The 27628-nt window shown below is 33.0% G+C and overlaps 2 protein-coding genes across 3 annotated transcripts; both read right to left on the minus strand.

The window, feature by feature from the left end:
• Positions 1–6072: 6072 nt before the first annotated feature.
• Positions 6073–7204, minus strand: LOC104879796 (pectinesterase inhibitor). Its single transcript, XM_010653949.3, has one exon. It carries the CDS (start codon positions 6848–6850, stop codon positions 6206–6208), a length of 645 nt encoding a protein of 214 aa, XP_010652251.1. The 5' UTR covers positions 6851–7204; the 3' UTR covers positions 6073–6205.
• A 184-nt stretch (positions 7205–7388) lies between these two features.
• On the minus strand, positions 7389–27577 carry LOC100264089 (proline-rich receptor-like protein kinase PERK15). 2 transcript variants are annotated; one of them, XM_010653950.3, is made up of 10 exons: positions 27503–27577; positions 16248–16418; positions 14282–14314; positions 11762–12217; positions 11139–11516; positions 10647–10859; positions 8868–9239; positions 8460–8703; positions 8229–8376; positions 7389–8083 (listed from the first exon to the last, which is right to left on the minus strand). In XM_010653950.3, exons 2-10 carry the CDS (start codon positions 16270–16272, stop codon positions 7706–7708), a joined length of 2247 nt encoding a protein of 748 aa, XP_010652252.1. In that variant the 5' UTR covers positions 16273–16418; positions 27503–27577; the 3' UTR covers positions 7389–7705. The 2 variants fall into 2 exon arrangements, with proteins under 2 accessions (XP_010652252.1, XP_002270928.2); XM_002270892.5 differs by lacking the exons at positions 14282–14314; positions 16248–16418; positions 27503–27577 and adding an exon at positions 13067–13519.
• Positions 27578–27628: the final 51 nt, after the last annotated feature.

Genomic DNA, 27628 nt, shown 5'->3' on the forward strand with positions numbered 1-27628 from the left:
AACATGTTTTGCACATTGACCCATTGAGTTTAAAATCGAGTAATATACCCTTTATGTTTTATAATTGTATATAATGTACATTTTTAAAATGACGGTATTACCTTAATTGGACGAAAGACGTATATACTCTCCACATGACTTATTTAAGTGAGGGTAAAAATATCATTTCATTTTAAAATCCCCTAACCGAGCCCTCCTTTGTCTTCCTTTTCCTCATTTTCCTTTTTTCTTTCTTCCCAAATTGTAGTCGAAGCATAGATGAATACCCAAATTGCAATCAAAGCATATTAAAGAGTGAAAATTGCAAGAAAATCGTGATGATGCAATATTTTTCTAAACTTTATTTTTCTTCTTTTTCTCTTTTCACTCTTCCTCTCTCTTTTCCCTTTCTATTAAAAACTCGCATGGGTCAGTGCTTTTTTTTTTTTTTTTCAAAAAGCTTGATTTTTTTCCTCAAATTTCTCCCAAAATTTCCCTTAATTTTCTGAAATATTAAAACGAAAGCCTAATAATAAAACAAAAACATAACATAAAAACGAAACCCAACCCTAACCCTAACTCCATGTTGTATACATGTGTGTGTGATATGGATGTTGTGTTAGGTTTGTTTGATTGTTGTTGTTTTTGTGGGTTTTTGCACTTTGTTTGGTTGGTGAGAAAATCAATAGATTTTTTTTCTTTTATAAATTTTGAATCTGAGACTATTTGAATTAGTTGAAGTGATTTTTTAATAATATTGTTATTTTTTTGGTAAAATTTTTTGAGTTTGGTTCTAATCACCATAAGATGTATAATCTTGTTCATTGGAATTTTGGGAAAATTCCAATTGGTGATTGAAGGAGGAAGAAGAAGGTTAGGTTAGGGATTTGGGTGTTTTGAAATAAAATGATTGTTTTGCCCTCAATCACGCGGAAAGCACATGCCTTTTTGTCAAAAAACATAACGTCGTCTCTCAAAAAATGCACATTGCATGCAATTATAAAAGGATAAAGGATACATTGTTCGATTTTGAACTCGTGGGGTAATGTGCAAAACACAATCTAAGTTAGGGGTAAAGTGTAATAAACATTTGTTTATTTATTTTTTCAATTTCTAACTCTTTTATACACCCATTTGTGCTAGGCTAATACTTTTAATGTTATTATTAAAAAACAAGATAATGAAAAAAAAAATGTCAATATAAATGATATTGTTGTAAAGGGTTAATTTCATTCACCTCCTCTACTATTTTGATTAAATACATCTAGCTTCCATAGGTTAGAAATTTCATCATACACCTCCCTTATTTTGAGTGAAAAATGAGGTAAATGAAAAGATAAAATGAAGTATTTGATAAAATTTCAAACTTATAAGAGCTATATGTATTTAATTGAAACCTCAGGAAAGGTGAATGAAATTATTAACTTTTATCATAAAATATGACAATTTCTTATATCTTGAAACTTATGAATAATTATTCATATTTATGTAAATATTTTTCTTACACTCTATAAAAGGGATGAGCTGCAAATAAAATATTCATTAAGTTTCTTTGTTAGCATTACGAGACTCTAACCAATATTTTGAAACATCATTCAGTTTTTTTCAAAACATCTACATCAAATATTGCGAGAAGGTATATCATAATATAGTTTCTTTTATGTAATCTTTATAATTATTCATTGTTCTACATTATTGGATTATTTAAATTTTAATTATTCACAACCTAGTGTAAAATAAATGTTAAAAGTCATATGGTTAAATACAATAGGAAAATTATTACAGTCACGTAGTCAAAAGTTTTATGAAAAATATTACGTTTATACAAAACTAGAAACTATGTAATTATTATTATTATTTATAATCAGAAGATATGAATATATGAATATTAATGATGTTCATAATAATTAAAAACTTTAGCAAAAAGAAAAAGAAAAAGAGTTTATTACTTGTTAGGTTCAACCTTATTCAACTACTCAAGCCATGATTTGAATTGTTTTTTCAATCATACTACTCTAGTTAAGATTATTTATTTATTCTTTTATTTATTGTCATTTATATTGTGAACATAATGAATTTAAACTAATAGAAGATTAAAATTTATTGTTGGATGAGCTTTATGACTTTATTTTTATTTTAAAAAAACTCTAAAACTTTATTTAGGGGATTTTTTTTATTGTTAATTAAATTTGTCTTAGACATTTATGTTTTGTTTTGGGACTCCACGTCTTCTTGGATCAATATCTTATATGGGTTTTTTTTTATTATTATTATTACTATTACTTTCATTTTTTATTAGTAGGTTTCTTCCTTATAAAAAGAGTCATAAGGAGATTTATAGCAATATCTTTCACAAGTTCCCATAATTCAACAAATTCTCATATTTTATAACACTCCCCCCTTGATAACAATAAGAACATCATTAGTACCTTACTAAGAAAAACTAAGAGAAATCTAGTAAAAGAAAAAGTATAATATTCTTCAAATAATTTCATCATTATGATTACCTCGTAAAAAACTTTGTTAGTAAATCCTAGTCAAACAAAACCTAAACAGAAGAAAAAAAAGTGTAATATATACATATCAATATTTTCTTCTTCATATAAACATGATTATTGTTTCTTCAACATTTTGACTAATAGATCCCTCAATCTTCGCATTCTAATGTTGTATATTAACTTTTTCAATGTAGTTGAAGGTAACACTTTTGTAAAATATATTTATTAGATTATCATATGATTGAACCTATTAAACATCAATTTCATATTTCTGTTGGAGATCAAGAATATAGAAGAATTAAGAGGAAATATATTTAGTTTTGTCACATTTTTATAAGTTCTTTAATTTGTGCAATATAAGTAACATTATCTCTATACAACTTGGTAGTTTAATATTTGATAGAGGGTAGTCCACATGATTCCAAAAATGTTGGATCATTGACCTTGACCATAAACATTCACAACTTGCTTAATGAATTGTAAGAAACTCTAAATGATTTGAAGAGTTGTCCACCCTTGTTTATATAACTAATTACCACGATATTGTCATACTATCATAGGTAAATACATACCTTATTTCAAATTGAGCTTTATGGGGATCTGAAAGATAGTCAACATTTGCATATCGAAGTTATTGAGATTCTAATCATTTCTTGTAAAATAAACCTATGTCAATTTTTCCACGAAGATATTGCAGTTTATGTTTGGCTTCATTACAGTGTCCTCAAATTGGTGCAAAACTATATATTGTAAGCACGCTAACAAAAAATGCAATATTTGGTTGTATACAATATGCAAGATACACCAGTGCACTATTAACACTGAGATATAATACTTCTAGACCAAATAGTTTTTCATTATCTTCTTTAAAATGGAATGAGTTATTTTTCACTTCATGTAATCAAATTACCATTAGAGAACTTAATGGATGTGATTTATCTCTATGGAAACGTTTCAAGACTTTCTTAGTATATGTTAACTTATGGATTAACATTCCATTTGGAACGTGTTTGATTTGTAAACTAAGACATAACTTTGTTTTCCCAAGATCTTTCAGCCCAAAAATTTTCTTCAATAATTTTTTGTTCTTATAAGCTCTTCAAAAGTACTAACAAGATTTAAGTCATCAATATACATGGTAATAATTACAAATTTGATTTTTGATTTCTTAATGAAAACATATAAACATACAGAATTATTAACATAATCCTTTTTGGTAAGTATTCACCTAGGTAATTGTACCACATACGTTCGAGTTGTTTCAATCCATAGAAGGGTTGTTGTAACTTGATTGAGTATATGTTACAAGGATTTGAAATATTTGATTTTCAGGCAATTTAAATCCTCTGAAGACTTTTATATAAGGATATATAACCACATTAAAGTCTTGCCACAAGTCAAAGCCTCCTATTGATTTTAGCATAGGTTCAATATCTTTTCAAGATTAAAAGTCTATGTAACATAGCAACTTAATGAATTATGACAATATGATAGTATTATGTCATGATTACCATAAGTCATGTACATATGTAACCATATACACTAATGCACTCACCATGGGAACTTCATTTTGACGGTCAAGATAAATCATCATTCCAAATAAGAGGTAGTGTACTGTAGTTTCTAGTAAATTGCCTTAGTTAATAATCAAATGGTCCTTGAAGAAGCACATATTATGTAATCAACCCATGAAAAGATACAAATACCTCAAAATAATGAGATTTCAATTAGTTATCTACATACTAAAAAAAATTTGGATCAAAGTACTTTTATTATTAATAATAAATTTCCTTTCCAATGGGCTATTTGTAGGGAATTCTGAATCACTTTGTTCCTATCCAAGGATCAAGTTAGGCTTATGATATTCTTCCTAGGCCTTTGGATCCTATGCAACGAAAGCAAAGATACAATTTTTAAATATGCAAATCTAAAAAAAGTGTCTTAAAAAACATTACTTCGGATTTAAATGTTCTCAAATCAATTCCTTTTTGATGTAGATACAAATCGAAGTCATCGGAAGGCTCATAGACCCACAATCTTCCACCCAATAACTCTACCTAGATCTTTGGCACTTAAACGATGGGTTGTTTTAGAGGTTTCCAGCTAAAGCTTTCTCATTTTTATCTGAATGGTAGGAGAAGATTGAAAAGTTAGAAATCTTAACCCTTAAGAGGGTATTTATAGTGTTTTCCGCTTGACTTAAATGACTTGAACTCACTAAGGACTTCAATAATTAAATCTATCCTAAAAAAATGATTTAATTGATTAATTAACTCAATAGGGTCAATTAGCTCAATCCAAAGATACCAGTCAGTAATCCATTTTTTTTTTTAGAATCAAACACAAATTTAGATATAAATATAAATTTAAAACTTATCAAAAACAAATTTTAAAATTAAAAATACAATGCAAAATCAAATTAGGAAATAGAAAACATTTTTTTCCTAATTTCTTGTATTAGTTATTCTCTAATTTGATGAAGTCTAAAATTATCTTGAAATAAATAAATATAAAAAAATAAGTTACATCTAATTAAAAAATAAACAAAATTATCAACTAAATAAAATACCCTAAATGACTTAAAAGTGGGTTTTAAATACCTTGTGAGAAAAAGGTTTATGAGACTCTAGAACATTTTGCCTGTTATTTTCACCCTTACAACTCATTGGTCACATCACACATGGTAAAAGTTTAGGGGAATATAAAGCAAAAATAAAAATAAAAATAAAAATGAAAAATGAAAAAGGAATTGCATAGCCCGAGGAATTATGGTATGCGGGCTGATGGCTTGAGAACTCATTGAGCAAGGTAAGCCCACTATACTATTTGAGTTGGGCCCAAATTTGTCGGCCCATTCTTATATGGGCTCAAACCTTTATATCATTTTTAAAAATGATTTTTTTTTTCTATTTTTAAAAACATTTGACAAACATCATCTTATTATTCAAGATTTTAGTTTTTAGTTTGAAATAATTGATTAAAAGCGATAATAATATCTCATATTTGTAAATCTAATCTCAATTTTGTCTTGAAAAGTAAAATGTTTTTGACATAAATGTCCCTCAACATATTTATTATTTATAAATATGTTTTAAAAGAAAATGTTATTTTTACAAAATAAATAAATAAATAAGGTCATTTTTGTTAAAAATGAATATTTTTTAAGGATTGGGATGATTTGATCCATTTTAATCAAATAACTCTCTTAGTTTTGGAAGAGCATGCACGGGGCAATCAATTGGCCACTTTAATTAAGTTCAATTTAATTTATGATTGTTTGTTTAGTTTAGGGATTAATTTATGATAATATAAAATTAATTTGGTGTTTAATTTAAAACTAAAAGCTAATTAAAAGTTAATTCAAATCATTCACCTTTAATTAGCTCGGCCATTTTGTCAAAATTTTTAGCTTAAAACTGCCGCTAACTCCATTAAATTAACGTGGGGAAAGTTCGCGTAATTCTTCCCAGAATCGATGAGATTAAAAAGGAATGAAGGTAACTCAATTTGAATTAATCTCTGACTTTCTCTCGCCAAAACATGCCCAACAAGAAAATAAGAAAGCAGATTTCAAATGAAGCTTAATTTTAAAAATTCCTCCATGCATGTATATGTATATGTATATATCCTTTCTGCATAAGCAGTTGTGTTGCATACAACAAAGAAGAAAGCAGTTGAAAATGATGATAAACAACACAACAATGGCTGACTCCCCATAGTTGATTATATCAAGGAAGCAAAGCAGCAATGGCCAGGCAGTTGCTGGCCATGTGAGAGAGGTTCGTGTCTATTTCCTTGAAGGGTGAATCGAGCTCATTCATCTCAGCGAAACCGTCATCACAAGTCTGAAAATCTGATATAGCCCCACTAAGCATGCTGTTCATCAACCCAATATCGCCGCTGGAAATCGCGTTGGCTGCGATGTTGAAGTTATCGATGGCGTCGCTGTAGTTCTCCTGGCAGTCTGCGATGTAGGCCTTGGTAATGGACGATGTGGAGGGGTCGGAGGATAGGCGCATGGCTTTGGCTAGAGCGGCTTCGGTGTAGTTCACGGATGCCTTTATCGCCATCTCCAGGAGTGCAGCCGGGTTGTTCGAGCTGGCTAGAAATGGAGCAAGGGAGGACATGCAGAGAAAAGGATAGTCGGTTTTCTCACATATTGCCTTGATGGCAGGGTCGAATGGGGTCGAATGGGAAGCAACGGGCCGCCGGGGAGGGGAAGAGACATGTGGTGGTGATCGGATTGAGGGAAGCCGGGCTGGGGAATGAGCCTGACGGGTGGTGTTTTTGGGGACGCAAATGGCTTCTGCAGAGAAGGATAAGAGAAGAGAGGAGATGGAGATGATGAGTAGAAGGTGTTTGGTTTGCTCCATCGTCCCTTCTCTTGGAGGATGGAGGCAAAGGCAATGGGAGAACTCGAGAGATTTGAGAGGTGAAGGGTGGGGGTTTTTAGTATGGTGTGGGAATGGTTATCCATGAAAATAGGGTTGTTGTACAAACTACACCAATGTTTTTGGGAAAAATGATTTGTCAAAAAAAACAATTTGATCCTCTTTGTTACCTCAACAGCCCATCATCGATACATCGGAAAACTGACCTTGTAAGTAATAATTTTCAGTCATTTTATGGGTTCACAGCTTCCGATTTTGGGCCAAGTCTGCAGAAGAATATGCAAGAATAAACCAACTATTTTGTAAACAATTAACCTTGAACGATATCAATTGTAATCAAATCCCAAAGTAATTAAAGACTTGCATCAGATAATTTCAAACAATTTCACTCATTTGCAAATGCTCACATTTTCTGTGAAGGAATTAAGCAAAAAAGAAAAACCCAAACCCAGGAGAAGCTAGAAAACATGATGGGGAACTTGAAAAAGAAAAGGTGAAATACGAAGATGAAGGAAAGAAATCAAGTGGAAAACCTTCAAAAACCAATGCAATAAAACAAAGCTACAGTACATATATACAGAGAATCATCCACAGTTGAGAATGGCCACTGCCTAGGGAAAACTGAACAGTGGTTCTCCACAGCAGATTTCAGGAAAAATAAAAAAGAAAAGAAAAGAACACCCATTTCATCCCCCACCAATGACGATGGTACAGCTTTGACCATTTCAAGAATTCTACGCCAAACTTCCCCCACTTCAACTGGCAAAACAGCTCACATTATTTTACAGGGTGGTCAAACTTCAGATCAGATGAGGACAACTTCTGGTGGAGAAATGCTTATCGTCCTTCATGAAGATCTTCAGAGAAAACTGCCGTCCGAGAGATATTGTCATTATCAAATGCACTAAGACCAGAGTAAGGGCCAGAAGAGAAAATTGATGATGTCCCATCTGATTCAAAGGTGGTAGATGACTGCCTCAGGTTCGGCCTCGCATTGGAGGAAGTTAGCATGGAATCCTGATATTCCATTACACGCTGTACCATTTTCAGTGACTGCACCACTTCTCCCATTGTGGGCCGTTGGTTTGCTTCAGGTGCAACACAAGCTGCTGCAATTGTGCAAACTCGTACAAAATCTTCCTTTGGATACTTTCCAGCAAGCCTTTCATCAGCTAGCTCTTCAAGCCGATCCTTGTCTCTAAGAATTGGTCTGGCCTGAAAGCAAGACAGTCCAGTTGTCTAACTATTTTGCCCAGAATGTACGTTTTCATTGGAAAGAAATGCTTGGGTAATTTATTAGAAAGAAAAGCACAAGGAACCATGAATGGTAAAGATCAAATAAATTAGAAATATTACTAACCCAAGTAACAAGGTTCTCCTGTCCAGATGGTTGTGACATCTCCACAGGCCTTCTCCCTGTCAACAACTCAAGGAGGACAACTCCATAGCTGTAAACATCACTTTTTACTAGTAGATGTCCAGTCATAGCATACTCAGGGGCTACATACCTGTAAACCAATTTAGTAACATTACTACACATTAAACTAGGTAATACTAAGTTAAGGACAAAAGATGAGAGAGTATGACAAACCCAAATGTGCCCATCACACGAGTAGACAGGTAATTTGCCCTGCCTTCAGGTGCCTTTTTGGCTAGGCCAAAATCAGCAACCTTGGCATGAAAGTTGTTCTCGAGCAATATATTTGACGCCTTGAAATCTCTGTGGATAACACAGGGTTGTGAATCCTCATGCAGGTATGCAAGCCCTCTGGCAGCATCAAGAGCAATCTTCATTCGGGTGTCCCAATCCAAAGGACAGTTGACTCCCAGAGGGCCTGGAGCAGAACAGGACCATTGTCAATACTATGTATTGAAAATCTCCCAAAAGTACAGAGTTTTATATTTTTTTCCAAGATACACAATCCATAATAGGGACAATGGAAAGAGAGATAAATATATGAGGATTTCATTAAATCTGTGGTTCAAGAAAGCAAACTACCATGGAGCCAGGCCTCTAAGCTTCCATTTGGGACAAGCTCATAACAAAGGAGATTTTGTGAAGAGTCACGATTGCTATAGTAACCCACAAGTTTCACAAGATTACGGTGATGCAACCTGCTAAGCATCTCGACCTCAACCAAAAACTCTTTATCCCCTTGTTGCCCTCCACTAGTAAGCCTCTTAATTGCCACAGCTGTACCATCACTTAAGACACCCTTGAAAACTCTGCCAAACCCACCCTCACCAAGTATGCTAGCAGGCTCAAAATTGTTCGTTGCCTCCTTAAGTTCTTCATATGCAAGAAACCGTGTACTTGTTGGATGAGGAAGAGATCCTACAACTGGAACTGGATCTGCAGTACTTGGCTTTACTGCAAAAAATAAGAATAAAACATAAGCAACCCAAACATTTTTGGTGAAAAACTATATTTATGTAACAGACATGCAGTATCAATTGGAATCAATTCATTTCAGGTCTAGTTCTGGTGTCTCATGCATTCCTCATTTATCACAGGCCTAATGTCTCTTCTTCAGCTGAGGAAGTGGTTTTAGTCCTAAAGTTCCCATGTACTACATGTAGCATCCTCTGCATTATTCATGTTGCATTTAGTGTGCAAGATTCAGATTGCAGCATTTGTTCAAGAAAACACTGCACTTTGTTGCAGCAATCTCCAGCCAATCGAGTTATCACAGAAACTTTCTGACACAAGTAGAAAAATAACTTTAATCCCACCAAGTTCCTAAGCTGACAATACACCCACTTGGGTATTGCTAAAAACTGCACCGTGCTATTGGATGAATGATTGCACTTGTCAAAAGAAAGAAAAGAGTTACAAAGACCAGCAAACTCAGGAAGATCAAATTAGCACAATTGGTTTCTGTGAAACTTGGTTAAATGTATCCAAACCAACTTTCGATAATTGGTTTGCACACAGAAAAGACAGTTCCATCCTGTTTTCTGTAGAACTTTAGATGCAAAAGCATCCTTTATTGAAACTACCATGAAATTTTTTTATCAGAAACAAAGAAGATTAGAAACTACCATGAAATTGGGAATGGGAAATAAGAAAAAGGTTTAAACATTGTCAGTTCTTGAAATCTGAAGAATGATGCTGTACGTAATATGGAAATAATTTTTGATAGGTATACACTAACATGGAAATATGGTATAGATTCATTTCAAATGGAATGAATAACAATCCCTCTTTTTTTGACTTGTTGGGTGTTCTTAATGGAGACTAGCCTCCCTATTGTAGGTCTTGTTTCTCCTTTCTGCAGTCTGGTTGGGTTTTGTTTGTATACATAGGGTGCAACCCCTGTTTTTAGCCATTTATTAATTCAATCTGCCTTTGTCTATAAAAAAAAAAAAATAACAAATTTTGTGCATTCAAAACATGATAAATAACAGATGCCCCACAAGGCATAAGTTTATGAGAAATAACAGATGGATAGTACAAGACAAGACCCCTGTTCTTCCAGGCAGCTTTACATCCCAGATAACCATTTGAGATTTGAAGCTACAAGCTCAGTTCTAGGTTAATTAAGTTCTATTACTAATCATTTTAGATTTTAATTATTTAAAATAGAAGTTTCTTTTCAGAATATGCAACCTTTTGCCACTGTAATCCCATAGGTGTTACTAAATAGAGGTAGACATTCTGGTCTATACTTGTAGTTCATTGTTACAGGCACATTTAGTAAAAATTATCAAACATCTAAAACCAGGAACAAGGTTGATAGACAATGTATGGAACCAAAATTTGATTGCAAATACATACCATTTTCTTCTGGAGATGGTTTTGTCTTCTTACGACAGGATGCACATAAAGAAACCATAATCACACATATAATGGCAACAGTTAAGATGCCAGCAATGATACCAAGAATAAGAACCAAATTTGGGTGTTTCCTTTTGTTTGAATCGACATGTGAGGTAGAAGCTGAGTACTGATTAGCAGGTGCTTCCATGGGTGAGGTAGCAACAAGAGGAGCTGTATATCAGACGCAAAGCTATGTAAATATACATTCAACAGAATTGACTTCTATAAAACAATCCTTGACATTAGGAATGCAAATATATTCCAATGCAGAGAAGAGCTCATTCCATCAGTCTTAATCTATGAATTGCTACCATAGAAAGTAATAGACAATCACCAACATTAACCACTAGCCTGAATTATTTCTAGCTTTCTAATTCCAAAAAAGAAACCATGCCATTTAAAACATGTACAGTGAAATCTTAACAGCATAAGAGTACAGGTCAGAATTACCTGGAGAGGGCACTGGGGGCTTAAACCAGGTTACATTAAGAAGTTTGTAATCACCCACACCTACTGATGTAGGGTCTAGATGAACCATATGTGCAGCAAGTGAAGAGTTTATTTTAGATGCATCGCTTGCAGAGAAACTGATCCCTGTATGTGGAATAATATCCATTGAAATATTTAGCCTTGATAAGCTGAGCAGATAGAAATTTATCAGCTCAATTTGAGAAACTCGTAAACCAAGCTGGGTGGCTAGTTCTTCTAGAAAAAGTTTCCAATTTGGGTTCTGTGAGACATTCAAAAGGACAAGGTCGACCTTTATAGGATACACACAATGGCAACCATGGCTCCCCTGTTTCAGCACCATGTCTGGTTCACAACAATCTGGCAGAATGAGATATAAATGCAATGTTAATATCAGATTGGGACGTGGTAAAATTTAGATAATACAGATTTAATTTCTTAAGAGTTCAGTAGGAGGTTGTTTTATGATGCATTCGATGATTAAATTATAGAATGGATAATGTATTAGTAGACAGTAGTATGCTCCCTTTTCTTTTCCATGGCGAGCAAATTACTAAACAAGTGCTAAAACTGTAAAAGCAATATTGATAGAAAATAAGTCTTACTGGAGTCTGAAGGAGACAGTGGTGGCTGAGCTAAACCCACAGGAATGGGGCCAGCATTGGACTGCATAGGAGCAATATCTTCCAAATGAGGAGGTACAAGGCCAGTACCAGGAGATACCAATCCACCCCTCTTCATTGACGGTTTTGACAAGCGTGAACTTGTAGGAGGGTGAGCAGAAGTCACAAGTGGACCATAATCAGGAGGTTGGGATGGTGCTAGCACTCGTTTTGGCACATGGCTTGGCATTGGATGTTTCTGCTTTCGTCTATGGTATAGCGGCAAATTAGATGGCAAGGGCAGATCTGGAAGAGCAGGTGTAGCTAATGGCGCACTAGTTGGAGACACCAATGGTGCTTCCAGTTGATTATCAGGTAAATCAGCATGGGCCATGGATATCATATAACATAATATAAGTAACCAGCTCAGAAACAACCATTCTGCCTTTCTCAAAATTCCTGCAATCCAAATGTCATATGAAAAGTTCATCTACAAAGAACAAAGAAACCATACCACAACCATGACAACCTAAGCACTAAGACTATAAAGCATGTATAACCTAATAGTTCCAAAGAAAAGAAAGAAATTGTATGTTTGAATTACTTATAAAATCTTTGCATCTACAGGGGATTAAACATGTGCACAATCATTTCTTTCCTTATGCTTCTTGCCAACCAAATGAAGACTTAGGTATACATAGGATCAACAGCCTTCAAAATTAATAACCCTAACACAAGCAACTCAAAATTCCATTACAAATTATCAACCTACTGCCCTGCATTTCACAGATTTACTTACACCTTTCAGTTGCCAAGAAGACTGAGAAATAATAAGAAAGTAAATTTTGAATCACATTAAGGAAAACACCCTTTTTTTAATGAAATAAAAACCTCATACTTGATGTGCTTTGGATCCCTAAAGTGAAAATTCTACCTCAGCCCAGCCTATATTCATATTTGGCTTAGCTCATTTAAGGCTTTACTTTGTTCAATCGGAAAACAATAGAAAATCTAAGATCCGTGCTTTGATTTACATGTCTTCTCCATCTTTTCTCAGTAACCAGACCAAAGCTTTTAAATGAACAGAAAAAAACACCAGAACTATACTAAATATTTGTACTACACCCAGTTTTGCGAGGTTGTAGCTTTTTAGGGTCCCAAAAACAACGAAAAATGTAAGATTCAGAATTTTATTTCCTTTCTTTTCCTACATTTTCTCAGCAACCAACCGGAGCACCAACAAAAACTCCAATACCATAAAAAACCGCAACCAAACTACGGGTGAATTACAATTAACATTATAATTACCGGCGATGCTAGAAGCTGCTAATAAATCTGCGCACTCCGACATCACCGACAACCGATTACCGCTTCAGATCTGTGAGATTCAAACAAACCAAGGGCGCAGATCGCACTGTAAAACAGCACAAAACCTAACTACAAATCACTATGAGAAGAAGCAATATGCAACAGTGACTGAACGAGGATCGAAGGGCGGCGATGTCGCGATAAATATAGGAAGTCGGAATGGATGGCTCAGCGTCGGAACGGCCATGAACGAGTCGAATCGGAGAGTAGAGAGCTCTGAGAAAACGATTCAAGAGAGAAGAGAGAGAAAAAGGTTCGTAACTGCTGGTGGAGATGTCGTTGGCTTCACTCTGTTATCAGTTCAGGAGCGTTGGTTTTTGATTTTTTTTTTTTGGAAAATGGATTTTTTGTTTTCGGCGTTTTCGCTTTCTGCGAGTGGAAGTAGAAGCCGAGGCTTTTATACCTGGTTCTAACGTGCGCTTTTAACGGAAAAGTACAAGGTAACGGTAAAAAACGATCGACGTCACCGTTTAGGTGTCGGACGGAGGCGAGTCTGTTTTCTGCGCCGTGGGCCCACGGTTATCCCTCGACCGTAAAGTTCAGCCGTTGATTTTATCTACCACTTGTTATCTGATTCATGCATTTATCCAACGGTTGTGACGTGTCCACGTGTCGAGAGATCAATAGCTTCATGAGATATTGACGAAAGAGGCGACACGGCGGAGCTCGTCCTAAAGGACATGAAATTAAAGAAAAGTATTTGATAAGGAAGGAAAGCAATCAACAAAAAAATTGCCTTTGTACACACTCCCTGGAGTGGCAATAGCATTATACTTTCATCTTTTTGATAACTAAGCACGGACCAGGATTGGAAGCGGAATTGGAATTGTACTACTCAAAAGGAAAAGAAATTCCTCACTGACCAAACGACGTCGTTTTAGCATGGTGAAAATGTAATAATCAATATCCGATGAACTGCTTCAACCGTTGCGTTGCCAACATCAATACTCTTTTTCACCCAAGTGGTGAAGATTAGGATAAAAGGATAAAAAAAAAAAAAGACTTCCTCTAAAATGCCTCTAATGCCCTCTAATAATCATTTTACCAAAAAATCATAAAATATTTTGTGAAAGGATCACAGGCATAACTGAAATTGAGTTGTAAATAAGCAGCCATGATAGAAAGAAAATTTTCATAGACCAAAAGTGGACTCACTGCAGAGCCCGAATCCCAGCTTTCTCATTGAACCTGCAAGAAGGAGAAAAAGAAAAAAAAGAAAATGAAATCAAGGATGGTGTTAATATTGGAGTCAGTTGAGGAGAATGCTTCTGGCTTAAGTCACTACCATATCATCAATACTAAGCAAGCTGAGCTTTATTTATGAGCACCTAACAGTGCAACACCAGAATTCAATAGGAAAATATTTAGAGAGGATAATTTTAGAAAAGATTATGCATGTCAATCACATGCCATGAGATTATGCATGGTTGGACTCCCATGTTTTGATGGTAGTCCAACCATGTTGCCAAGAAAGCAAGACCTCAATCAACTGATGGAGACGCATGGCAATGCTGGTAAACCAGTCATGTCCATTGACAAAATATGTGCAGAAGATCACGTAATTGCACCATTCGCACATGATAGCATTGCCTCCTTAGTTGCATAAAATACCAAGTGAAGCCCCCAACCACCCTATATTGATGATCCATGATAATTTCCTTGGGTTTTTGCCTACCAAATTGTCATTTTCTCAACACCCCTCTAATAATTTGCATCTAAATTACAATTTAGAAGTCTCTTTCAATGGGTTAAACTAACAAATTAAGACTTTGCATATAGTTTCAAACTATTCTATTGATTCTAATAAGTTATTATATTGTGATTTGGACTTCTCTTTTTCTGCCAGGTACACAATAGGATGGTAGATTAAAATCTAAACTAGCAAAAGCACGTGCTTTGCACATCTATCAAATTAAATAATACTACTGTGCTAATTTGAGCTTATTAGAAGATACATATAATACATTTTTCTATGGTTGGTGATCAGTATTATAGGTTGGTTACAAGTAATGATCATCTGATGGAACCCTGTTTTGGCATTAAACAGCAAAGGCTTGTATACACATGCAATTTGATTTTATTACGATAAAAAATCTAGTAATTAATGACAAAAATAATTTATTAATTATAGACCAATAAGGCATTAAATTTTAGTATGTCTCCTTAACTTTTACATTCAAACAAGGTAAAAAAACAAAGTATGCAGTGTAGTGATGTGTACATTGTGAGACGTATGCTGGTTTAAACAAGTGCATGAGTGTTTGATCTGGGAGTAATCCCATAATTCAGTGTTTTGCATGAGACTGAGATCAAGTGATGACACAGTTAACAATGTGGGACCCATACTACTAACCCTCGGAAAATAACAAATAGCAATGCTCAATGAAAGTAAACTAAGGTGGTGTTTGTTTTTTTACTTAATTTTAAATATAACCTTAATGCTTAATTGTGTTAAATATTAGGTTGTTTGTTTTTGCAGTATTTTATTTCTATTAAGTATTAAAAAGTAAAGAAAAACCAATATATTATTTTTTCTATTTAGAAAAAACTACATATTTTGACTTTTTCTATTTAGTAAAAAGTTAATATAATAAGTTATGAAAAAAGTAGAAAAACAAATAACCTAAATTCTAAAAACAAATTGCTTTTAGCAAAAAACCAAAAAAAAAAAACACCGCCTAAGTGTAGTATGATTTTCTAAATATTAATGCAAGATGAATGTTAAATTTTCCGCCAGAGAAGGGATTTCAGTTAAATTTCATCAAAAGCTTCAGGGGTAACATAGCATTGTTTGGTTCCCAGAAAATTTGAAGGAAAATGCAAAGGAAAGAAAATATAAAGGAAAAACATAAGGAAAGAAAAAGTGAAGGAAAATAAAAAAATAGATTAAAAGTTGATAAATTATTTTTTTTGTTACTTCAAACTCATTTTATTTATTTTAACTCATCAATATAAAGATTAAATAATTTTAAAATACATAAGTTTTTAATTAGTTTTAATCATATTTGATTTTCTTTGATATTTTTCATAGGACAACCAAACATAAAAAAATCATTTTCCTTTACATTTTTTTTCTTTCCTTAGTATTTTCCGGGAACCAAATAACCTAAAGGAATCTAACCATCTTCCCTTCCCTCTGCTGTCATGATTCTGATTAAGTCTATTTATGCCCTTCATGTGCCACTGCCTGTAATGTTACTGGCATCATGGATGAGCTCTGGCCCTCACAGTTAAACATTGTATCCGTAACCCTTTCATTCTCAAGCTAAGATGTTTGCATCACTTGCTCTTCCTGAATTGAACAAAAAAAATCGATAAATAAGAAATTGCTTAAGAAGATAGATCTGTAACAAAGAAGTCAATATTGGCAAGCTATCGAAAGTAGTGCCATTCCAAGACACATGATAAGGACATAGTACACTCCTCAACACCTATACACAAGGATAAATCCTACTGGATTTGGACACAATTTAGAAATATTATTTTACCCAAAACTGGTTTATGAAACTTGGGAAACCTTAGAAACTGGTGATTCTGGTCAATCCAATTTCGAGCACCATTTAAGGCAGCTTGAGCTGTGGGAGGGCTTGAATAAATAGAGTAAATCACAAGAAAGCATGTAGAGTCCTTAACCAAGATGAATGAAAAAAAAAAAATTGTCACAGGAAAGAACAATCGATAATTTCCGCAATCTTGTACTGTCTAGCTCATACATTTATTAAATAATTCTATTAATAAGGATGTTACAAGGAAATTGACCTAACCATTCACTTCTGCACAAGATATTCAATTTGACCTTAAGGTGGACTGGATGATTCTTTCATTTCACTACCCAATAGGGCGATATGCTTTAACTTTTCTACTCCATGGGGATGAATTCCAGCTTGAAGAAAGTAATGGTATGCCTATTTAAGGCAAAGTCAAGAGGACACAAATGGACTTTTCTACTACTCTTAAGAGTAGTCATTTTTCTAAGAATTATATCATATGGAAAGTGTATTATATGTTGATTATATGAAACCTTGAAGTGATTGTTCGCCCAACTTGAAATCACAATCTCAAAATTCAGAATGCAACAAATTCCATCTTAAAAGGCATATTCAATGGCTTTGATCTCTTTTTTGATGGGTAAATAATGATTCTATTAACAGCAGCCATACATGGAAATCTAAACGGGATTTAAAACCCAAGTAATTAGTTGCAGTACATGTCACGCCCCGAGACCCACTCCAAGGGCGTGACGGTCAATTCACACTTTAAACCCGAAGGCTTACAATGTAACCTGACTCAAACAATTATCTTGTAATTGGAAGTTACCAATTACCAAATATACCTGTTCAGAGTAGTGGAACAAAATCTAAAATCCTCAAAATTCAATTTCAAAACTAAAACATCCACTATCCAAAATCCATTGTCCAAATATTTGCAAACTTAAACAATTCAAGTACTAGAACAAATTTCAAAATCTCCAAAACTCAACTTTGATCTAACATAAAATTTGAAGGATCAATATCCAAATACCAAAGGATCCAAATGAACATAACTAACAGTTAAACAAAATCCAACATAAAATCCTAAGTCAAATCCTAATGATGACCATTCCTTAGCCTAGCCATCACTCCTCACTCGAACTAAGAGTACCTGAAAAATTTTCAACAATTGGGAATGAGCTCACAGCCTAATAAGGAATATTAACGCAGTTCATGGATCAAATAATTCCATTTCAAATAGGAGATATCGTTTTTTTTTTTCTCATCAAATATCAGAGTTTCAAAAATACCAATATATTTAAATTTCAACCAACCATTTTCATGTCAAATTCAAACACTTTCACATAAGATTCAATCAAATTCAAACACTTTCATATTGGTGTGTACCTGAGATGAGTAATGGTTGGGTGGCTATTGAATTGGATAATGTGAAAGTGTTTGAATTTGACATGAAAATGGTTGGTTGAAATTTAAATATATTGGTATTTTTGAAACTCTGATATTTGATGAGAAAAAAAAAAAAAACGAAATCTCCTATTTGAAATGGAAATATTTGATCCATGAACTGCATTAATATTCCTTATTGGGTTGTGAGCTCATTCCCAATTGTTGAAAATTTTTCAGGTACTCTTGGTTCGGGTAAGGAGTGATGGATAGGCTGAGGAATGGTCATCATTAGGATTTGACTTAGGATTTTATGTTGGATTTTGTTTAACTGTTAGTTATGTTCATTTGGATCCTTTGGTATTTGGAAGTTATTTGGATATTGATCCTTCAAATTTTATGTTAGATCAAAGTTGAGTTTTGGAGATTTTGAAATTTGTTCTAGTACTTGAATTGTTTAAGTTTGCAAATATTTGGACAATGGATTTTGGATAGTGGATGTTTTAGTTTTGAAATTGAATTTTGAGGATTTTAGATTTTGTTCCACTATTCTGAACAGGTATTTGGTAACTTCCAATTACAAGATAATTGTTTGGGTTAGGTTACACTGTAAACCTTCGCGTTTAAAGTGTGAATTGACCGTCACGCCCTTGGAGTGGGTCTTGGGGCGTGACAAAGTGGTATCAGAGCCGATCCCTAACCCCGGTGTGGGGGGTTTGTTTGGCTCCGTAAGGAGTGTTTGTCTGTTTGACCCCGCAATCCCATGGGACACAACGAGGACGTTGTGTCTGCATGAAGGGGTATTTGTGATGTCCCACATCGGATAGGGGAGCAAGTTCCTAGCGCTATATATGTAGAGACTCCTCTTAACCAAGTAGACGCGTTTTAAAGCCGTGAGGGCCCCCTTGGGCCCAAAGCGGACAATATCTATATGGTTGAGTGCGGGCCATTACAAATGGTATCAGAGCCGATCCCCAACCCCAGTGTGGGGGTTTGTTTGGCTCCGTAAGGGGCATTCGTTTGTTTAGCCCCACAATCCCATGAGACACAACGAGGACGTTGTGTGTGCATAGGGGGGTGTTTGTGATGTCCAACATCGGATAGGGGAGAATGTTCCTGGCGCTATATATGTAGAGGCTCCTCTTAACTAAGTAAACGCGTTTTAAAGCCGTGAGGGCCTTTTGAGTCCAAAGCGGACAATATCTACACGGTTGGGAGTGGGTCGTTACAAACAACGGCCCGCACCCAACCATATAGATATTGTCCGCTTTGGGCCCAAGGGGGCCCTCATGGCTTTAAAACGCGTCTACTTGGTTAAGAGGAGTCTCTACATATATAGCGCCAGGAATTTACTCCCCTATCCGATGTGGGACATCACAAATACCCCCCCCCTCATGCAGACACAACATCCTCATTGTGTCCCATGGGATTGCGGGGTCAAACAGACAAACACCCCTTACGGAGCCAAACAAACCCCCACACCGGGGTCGGGGATTGGCTCTGATACTATTTGTAACGACCCGCACCCAACCATATAGATATTGTCCGCTTTGGACCCAAGAGGGTCCTCACGGCTTTAAAACGCGTCTACTTGGTTAAGAAGAGTCTCTACATATATAGCGCCATGAACTTGCTCTTCTATCCGATGTGGGACATCACAAATACCCTGATGTAATGCCCAAGTTTTTTTTTTAAAGGGTAATTTAGGAAATTCTTAATAATGATATTAAATTAATTAATTAATTAATTTAATAAAATGGAAGAGGGGTGAAAAGGTAATTTTACGAATAATACCCTAGGTATAAATAGAAAATTTTCTTCTTCCTGTTTTTTTTTTAATCGTATTCCTATTCGTAGAGAGTTTCCAGAGAACGTGAAGTTGAGGTCAGATTTCAAGGTTTGAAGAACAAACCTCTATAGGTAAGATTCTAACCTCTAGATTATTATTTTAGATTCATTAGTTAATTTCAAGCACATTAGATATATTTTTTTTGGAAAACCCCAAATCTAGATTAGGGTTAACTTATTTTTTTAATTCGTTTTAATATCAAATAGTGAAAATTTAAGATTTTGATTTATTATTGGAACTGGGGAGATCTTAAGTTTTTTTTTTTTTTAGAAAAAAAAAAATTCTTGTGAAGATTTCGATTTAGATTAGAGTTAATTTATTATTATTTTTAATTCGTTTTAATATCAAATAGTGAAAATTTAAGATTTTGATTTATTGTTAGAAATTGGAAATTCTTAAGTTTTTAGGAAAAAAAAACCTAGAAAACGCGTGTGCACACTGTGGAATTGGAGAATGGATTAAGGATAAAAAAAATAAAAATGGAGGACGCGTGTGCACACTGGAATTGGAGAATGAAAAAAATATATATATATATATATGGGGTGTGGGTGTGTGTAAGAATGGAAGGATGGATGGTGTTTGGTAGTTAATGTATACATATATATATATATATATATATATATATATATATATTATTATATTGACAATAATGGATAAAGTTTATGTTTGAAAAAAAAAAAAAAACCGAAAGAATAGAAGTTTTAAATAAAAGAAAGTAAAGTTTTTGGTATTATAATTATACTAATGATGAGTATAAGTTAATAAATAACATAGAAATTAATTATTGAAATAAATTATAGTTTAATTAAGTTGTGTCCCAAGAAATAAATTTTAAAATAAATAAATAAATAAATAAATTCAATTTTATATGAATTAGAAATTTATTAATTTTTAAAATATGAATAGATTAAATTACCTTTCATAAATATATAAAAATAATAATAATAATAATTTGAATACCTAAAATTTTAGGATTGTCAAACCTATAATTTTAGATAAATAGTAATAATTGTTCCTCTTATGTTTTGTTAAGTGAAGAGTAGATTTTCAGGATTATTTTTCTCCAAAGTTTTTGAGAACTTCTTTTGAGGTAAGGGAAATTAATGCAGTTATTAAATTCTTTTTTGAAACAGTTTATATATATATATATATACATTATTTGAAAACGTTTGAGGTTATATTCCGTTTTATGCATGAATCAAACCTGTTTTGCATGAAAAGTATGTTAGAATTTTATATTATGTTTTTGACAAATAAATGTGGAGATATTATATGTAGTAAATTTGAATAAATGAAATAAATATTTGATTCTGGTTTGTTTGGCCCTTGTCAACGGGATATAATAGTTGACTTTTGGCCCTTGTCAATGGGATATAATAGTTGACATTTACATTTCTTGGTGGGGAATGTAATTGATTTGAACCCCAGCCTCTAGGGGTTTCAGTTAGAGGTTACTAGTACTAGTAGTGTTTGGTTCCGTCCACCTTAAAGGAACAATTTGAGGCTAGCCACCCATTTGAAAAGTCCTACCTAACTAGGCACCCTTTGATGTTTGATGACCAGAGTAAATAAATTATTGGAATGTTTTGATTGAATTTGATATGAAATTGTTTGAACCAGAAATAAATGCATACAGTTAGAAATTTTGAATGTATTGGAAAAAAAAAAAATTTACTCACAGCTTTATGAAAATGATTGATTACAATATCTCCTACTTTGCAAGTGAGTTTGAAATGTTTAATCCATGGACTGCATTAATGTTCCTTATTGGGTTGTGAGCTCATTCCCATTTGTTGACTACTTTTCAGGTACCCAATTGGGATGATCATTTACCTTTAGTAGAGTTTGCCTATAACAATAGTTTTCAAGCTAGCATTGGGATGACACCTTTTGAGGCATTGTATGGTAGAAAATGTCGATCTCCTATCTGTTGGAATGATGTTGGAGAAAGGAAACTTTTGGGGCCTGAACTTGTGCAGTTGACTGTTGAAAAAGTTGTTTTGATTAAAGAAAGATTAAAAGCAGCTCAAAGTAGACATAAGAGTTATGCTGATAATCGTAGGCGAGATTTGGAGTTTGAGGTGGGTGATCATGTGTTCTTGAAAGTTTCACCTATGAAGTCTGTGATGAGATTTGGGAGAAAAGGAAAACTTAGTCCTCGTTTTGTGAGTCCGTTTGAAATATTAGAAAAAGTAGGCACTTTGGCATATAAAGTAGCCTTGCCCCCAAGTCTATCTAAGATTCATAATGTTTTCCATGTTTCAACCTTGAGGAAGTATATTTATGATCCCTCTCATGTTGTGGAGTTGGAGCCTATTCAAATTTCTGAGGACTTGACCTATGAAGAGGTACCCGTTCAAATTGTGGATGTGATGGATAAGGTACTGCGACATGCTGTTGTCAAGTTGGTAAAGGTCCAGTGGAGAAATCATAGTATCCGAGAGGCCACTTGGGAGTTAGAAGAAGAGATGAGAGAAAAACATCCTCAATTATTTCAAGATTCAGGTATGTCAAGTTTAGAGGACTAAACTTTTGTTAAGGAGGGGAGGATGTAATGCCCAAGTATTTTTTTAAGGGTAATTTAGGAAATTACTAATAATAATTAAATTAGTTAATTAATTAATTTAATAAAGTGGAAGAGGGGTAAAAGTGTAATTTTACAAATAAATACCCTAGGTATAAATTAGAAATTCTATTTCTTCCTGTTCTTTTCTGAATAGAGTTCCTATTTGCAGAATTTCAAAGAACGTAGGTTGGAGTCAGATTTCAGGGTTGAAGAATAGATCTCTATAGGTAAGATTCTAACCCCTAGTTTAATATTTTAGATTCATTGGTTAATTTCAAATACATTAGATATTTTTTGGAAAACCCAAATTTAGATTAGGGTTAGTTTATTTTATTTTTAATTCTTTTTAATATCAAAATAATAAAAAATTTAAGATTTTGATTTTATTGTTGGAATTTGGGAGATCTTAAGTTTTATTAGATGAAAAAAAATTTCTGGAAGGTTTCGATTTTAGGTTAGGGTTAATTTTAAAAAAATAAAAATAAATAAATAAATATATTGTTATTGGTGGTTGAAGAGATTAGAAAATATTAAAAAAAAAAAGAAAGAAGAGAACGTGTGTGCACTGGAATAAAGAATAGAAAAAAAAAACACACACACACAAGAGACGCGTGTGCACACAAGAAGGAAGAAAAAAAAATGCTTTTTGGTGTGTACCCGATATGAGTAATGGTTGGGTGGCTATTGAATTGGATAATTAAAAAAAAAAAATAATGATATTTAGTTTTAGATAATAAATAAGATAATAGTAATAATGGTCTTTTTGTAATAAATAGAATGAGAGATTTAACAATATATATATATATAGAATTTTATAATGAAATAAAATTGTAATTGAATTAAATTAGTAATGTGTTATTAGAAACAAATTGAGAATTTATTAATTATAATTAAATAAGGAATAGAGTAATTAAATTATTACTTTGTTAATCAGAAATATTAATCTTAACATTTAGAAATTTTAGGATTATCAGATTTATATTTTGAAGTAAATAGTAATAGTTGTCTTTTTATTGTGTTAGGTGAGGAGTAGACTTTTCAGGGTTATTTTTCCTTCAAGGTCTTTGCATATTTTGAGGTAAGGGAAGTTAATGCAATATTTATAAAATTAAATTATCTTATATGTTATTTTGAATTGTGGAAAAGAAAATGATATTTTGTTACCATGCATGGATCAAATTGTTTTGCACTAAATATTATGTTGGAATATTTTGTTTTATTTATGACACAAAATATGGAGATATTATGTTGTGTAAATTTGAATACTTGAACAAAAACATCACTCTAGTTTATTTGGCCCTTGTCAACGGGATATAATAGTTGACTATTCGGCCCCGTCAACGGGATATAATAGTTGACCTTTACATTTGGGAATGTAATTGATTTGGACCCCACCTTCTAGGGGTTTGGTTAGAGGTTACTAGTACTAGTAGTGTTTGGTTCCGTTCACCAGGAACAATTTGAGGCTAGCCACCCATTTGAAAAGTCCCACCTAATTGGACATTTGATATTTGATAACTAGAGTAATGAAAATTGAATGAATTTGATTGAATCTTATGTGAAAGTGTTTGAATTTGATATGAAAATGGTTGGTTGAATTTTAAATATATTAGTATTTTTGAAACTCTGATATTTGATGAAAAAAAAAAATGATATCTCCTATTTGAAATGGAAATATTTGATCCATGAACTGCATTAATATTCCTTATTGGGTTGTGAGCTCATTCCCAATTGTTGAAAATTTTTCAGGTACTCTTAGTTCGGGTGATGAGTGATGGCTAGGCTGAGGAATGGTCATCATTAGGATTTGACTTAGGATTTTATGTTGGATTTTGTTTAACTGTTAGTTATGTTCACCCTTTGGTATTTGGAAGTTATTTGGATATTGATCCTTCAAATTTTATGTTAGATCAAAGTTGAGTTTTGGAGATTTTGAAATTTGTTCTAGTACTTGAATTGTTTAAGTTTGCAAATATTTGGACAATGGATTTTGGATAGTGGATATTTTAGTTTTGAAATTGAATTTTGAGGATTTTAGATTTTGTTCCGCTACTCTGAACAGGTATTTGGTAATTGGTAACTTCCAATTACAAGATAATTGTTTGGGTCAGGTTACACTGTAAGCCTTCGGGTTTAAAGTGTGAAATGACCATCACGGCCCAAGACCCACTCCAAGGGCGTGACGGTCAATTCACACTTTAAACCCGAAGGCTTACAGTGTAACCTGACCCAAACAATTATCTTGTAATTGGAAGTTACCAATTACCAAATACCTGTTCAGAGTAGCGGAACAAAATCTAAAATCCTCAAAATTCAATTTCAAAACTAAAACATCCACTATCCAAAATCCATTGTCCAAATATTTGCAAACTTAAACAATTCAAGTACTAGAACAAATTTCAAAATCTCCAAAACTCAACTTTGATCTAACATAAAATTTGAAGGATCAATATCCAAATAACTTCCAAATACCAAAGGGTGAACATAACTAACAGTTAAACAAAATCCAACATAAAATCCTAAGTCAAATCCTAATGATGACCATTCCTTAGCCTAATCATCACTCGAACTAAGAGTACCTGAAAAATTTTCAACAATTGGGAATGAGCTCACAGCCTAATAAGAAATATTAATGGAGTTCATGGATCATATATTTCCATTTCAAATAGGAGATATCGTTTTTTTTTTCTCATCAAATATCAGAGTTTCAAAAATACCAATATATTTAAATTTCAACCAACCATTTTCATGTCAAATTCAAACACTTTCACATAAGATTCAATCAAATCCATTCAATTTTTTTTCATTACTCTAGTTATCAAATATCAAATGCCCAGTTAGGTGAGACTTTTCAAATAGGTGGCTAGCCTCAAATTGTTCTTGGTGGAAGGAACCAAATACTACTAGTACTAGTAACCTCTAACCAAACCCCTAGAAGGTGAGGTCCAAATCAATTACATTCCCACCATGAAATGTAAAGGTCAACTATTATATCCCGTTGACAAGGGCCAAATAAACCAGAGTGATGTTTTTGTTCAAGTATTCAAATTTACACAACATAATATCTCCATATTTTGTGTCATAAATAAAACAAAATATTCCAACATAATATTTAGTGCAAAACAATTTGATCTATACATGGTAACAAAATATCATTTTCTTTTCCACAATTCAAAATAACATATAAGATAATTTAATTTTATAAATATTGCATTAACTTCCCTTACCTCAAAATATGCAAAGACCTTGAAGGAAAAATAACTCTGAAAAGTCTACTCCTCATCTAACACAATAAAAAGACAACTATTACTATTTACTTCAAAATATAAATCTGATAATCCTAAAATTTCTAAATGTTAAGATTAATATTTCTGATTAACAAAGTAATAATTTAATTACTCTATTCCTTATTTAATTATAATTAATAAATTCTCAATTTGTTTCTAATAACACATTACTAATTTAATTAAATTACAATTTTATTTCATTATAAAATTCTATATATATATATATATTGTTAAATCTCTCATTCTATTTATTACAAAAAGACCATTATTATTATTATCTTAGTTATTATCTAAAACTAAATATCATTTTTTTTAATTATCAAATTCAATACCCACTCAACCATTACTCATCTCGATACACACCAAAAAGCATTTTTTTTTCTTCCTTCTAGTGTGCACACGCGTCTCTTGTGTGTGTGTGTTTTTTTTTCTATTCTTTGTTCTAGTACTGTGCACACGTTCTCTTTTTTTTTTTTTTTTTTTTTTTAACATTTTCTAATTTCTTCAACCACCAATAACAATATATTTTTTTTTTAAATTAACCCTAGCCTAAAATCGAAACCTTCCAAATTTTTTTTTTTTCATCTAATAAAACTTAAGATCTCCTAAATTCCAACAATAAAATCAAAATCTTAAATTTTTTATTAATTTGATATTAAACGAATTAAAAATAAAATAAACTAACCCTAATCTAAATTTGGGTTTTCCAAAAGATATCTAATGTATTTGAAATTAACCAATGAATCTAAAATATTAAACTAAGGGTTATAATCTTACCTATATAGATTTGTTCTTCAACCCTGAAATCTGACTCCAACCTACGTTATCTGAAATTCTACAAACAGGAACTCTATTCAGAAAAGAACAGGAACTATAAACAGGAACTCTATTCAGAAAAGAACAGGAAGAAATATAATTTCTAATTTATACCTAGGGTATTTATTTATAAAATTACACTTTTACCCCTCTTCCACTTTATTAAATTAATTAATTAACTAATTTAATTATTATTAGTAATTTCCTAAATTACTCTTAAAAAAATACTTGGGCGTTACAGTACATGTCTACTGGCCATATATGTAAACAAATTGAACAAAACAAGGCATACGTGGCTGTGTACCTCATAGTAGAAACTCCATCAAAATTCCAAAACCCTTTATAAACAACAATGAGAAATGCTAGAACTCTGCCACAGATCCATGTTTTTAAATTTGATTCTCTCAATCAAACTTAGAATAAAAATCACTAAATAGTAATAATGATAATAATAATAATAATAATAATATTAATAATAAATAGAAAAAATTGTGAATCCATTACCAAAAGCAACCAATCACCATAAGAACCAATAAACTGGAAAAAGCAGGAATTGAAAAATGCATATAAATATAGGCAATCAAAGACAGCAAGTTCTGAAATGATACTCATGGGGTTCAATTAGGGTTATCAATTGAAACATTGGGTTAGATTTGGACACAAATCTAACCCTAATTCTCAGATATTGTCGAGTTTTCCAGCTATGATGCAAATCCATGTAGATTTTTCTATGTTCGAGCTCATTGCTGGAGCCATTGCCCAATTCCTAGGGTTTAATGTTCGTTATGATTTCAAAAGACACCATCGACATTGCTGGAGTGGGTCTATAAACAGCACAAACTCGCAACCAAAAACGCTGCGTTTTGCTCAAAGAAAAGAACTGGAGTGGAAGGAAAAGCCGTAGTGAGATTGAAAATGCGAACATAAACGGATGGAATGAGAGAAGTATGGAAGAGTTGGAAAACGGAGAATCTCAGAAGATACCTGCTTGAGGTTTTGTCTGAAGTGTGAGGCACTAGGGAACGAAACGGAGGAGATGTAAAGGGTTTGGAGAAGTTAAATTTATGTTCATAAAGGTTTTGTAAATGGAAAAGTAATATTAAAAAAAAA

The sequence above is a fragment of the Vitis vinifera genome, chromosome 7 (genome assembly GCF_030704535.1).
Source record: "Vitis vinifera cultivar Pinot Noir 40024 chromosome 7, ASM3070453v1".
NCBI lineage: Eukaryota > Viridiplantae > Streptophyta > Magnoliopsida > Vitales > Vitaceae > Vitis > Vitis vinifera.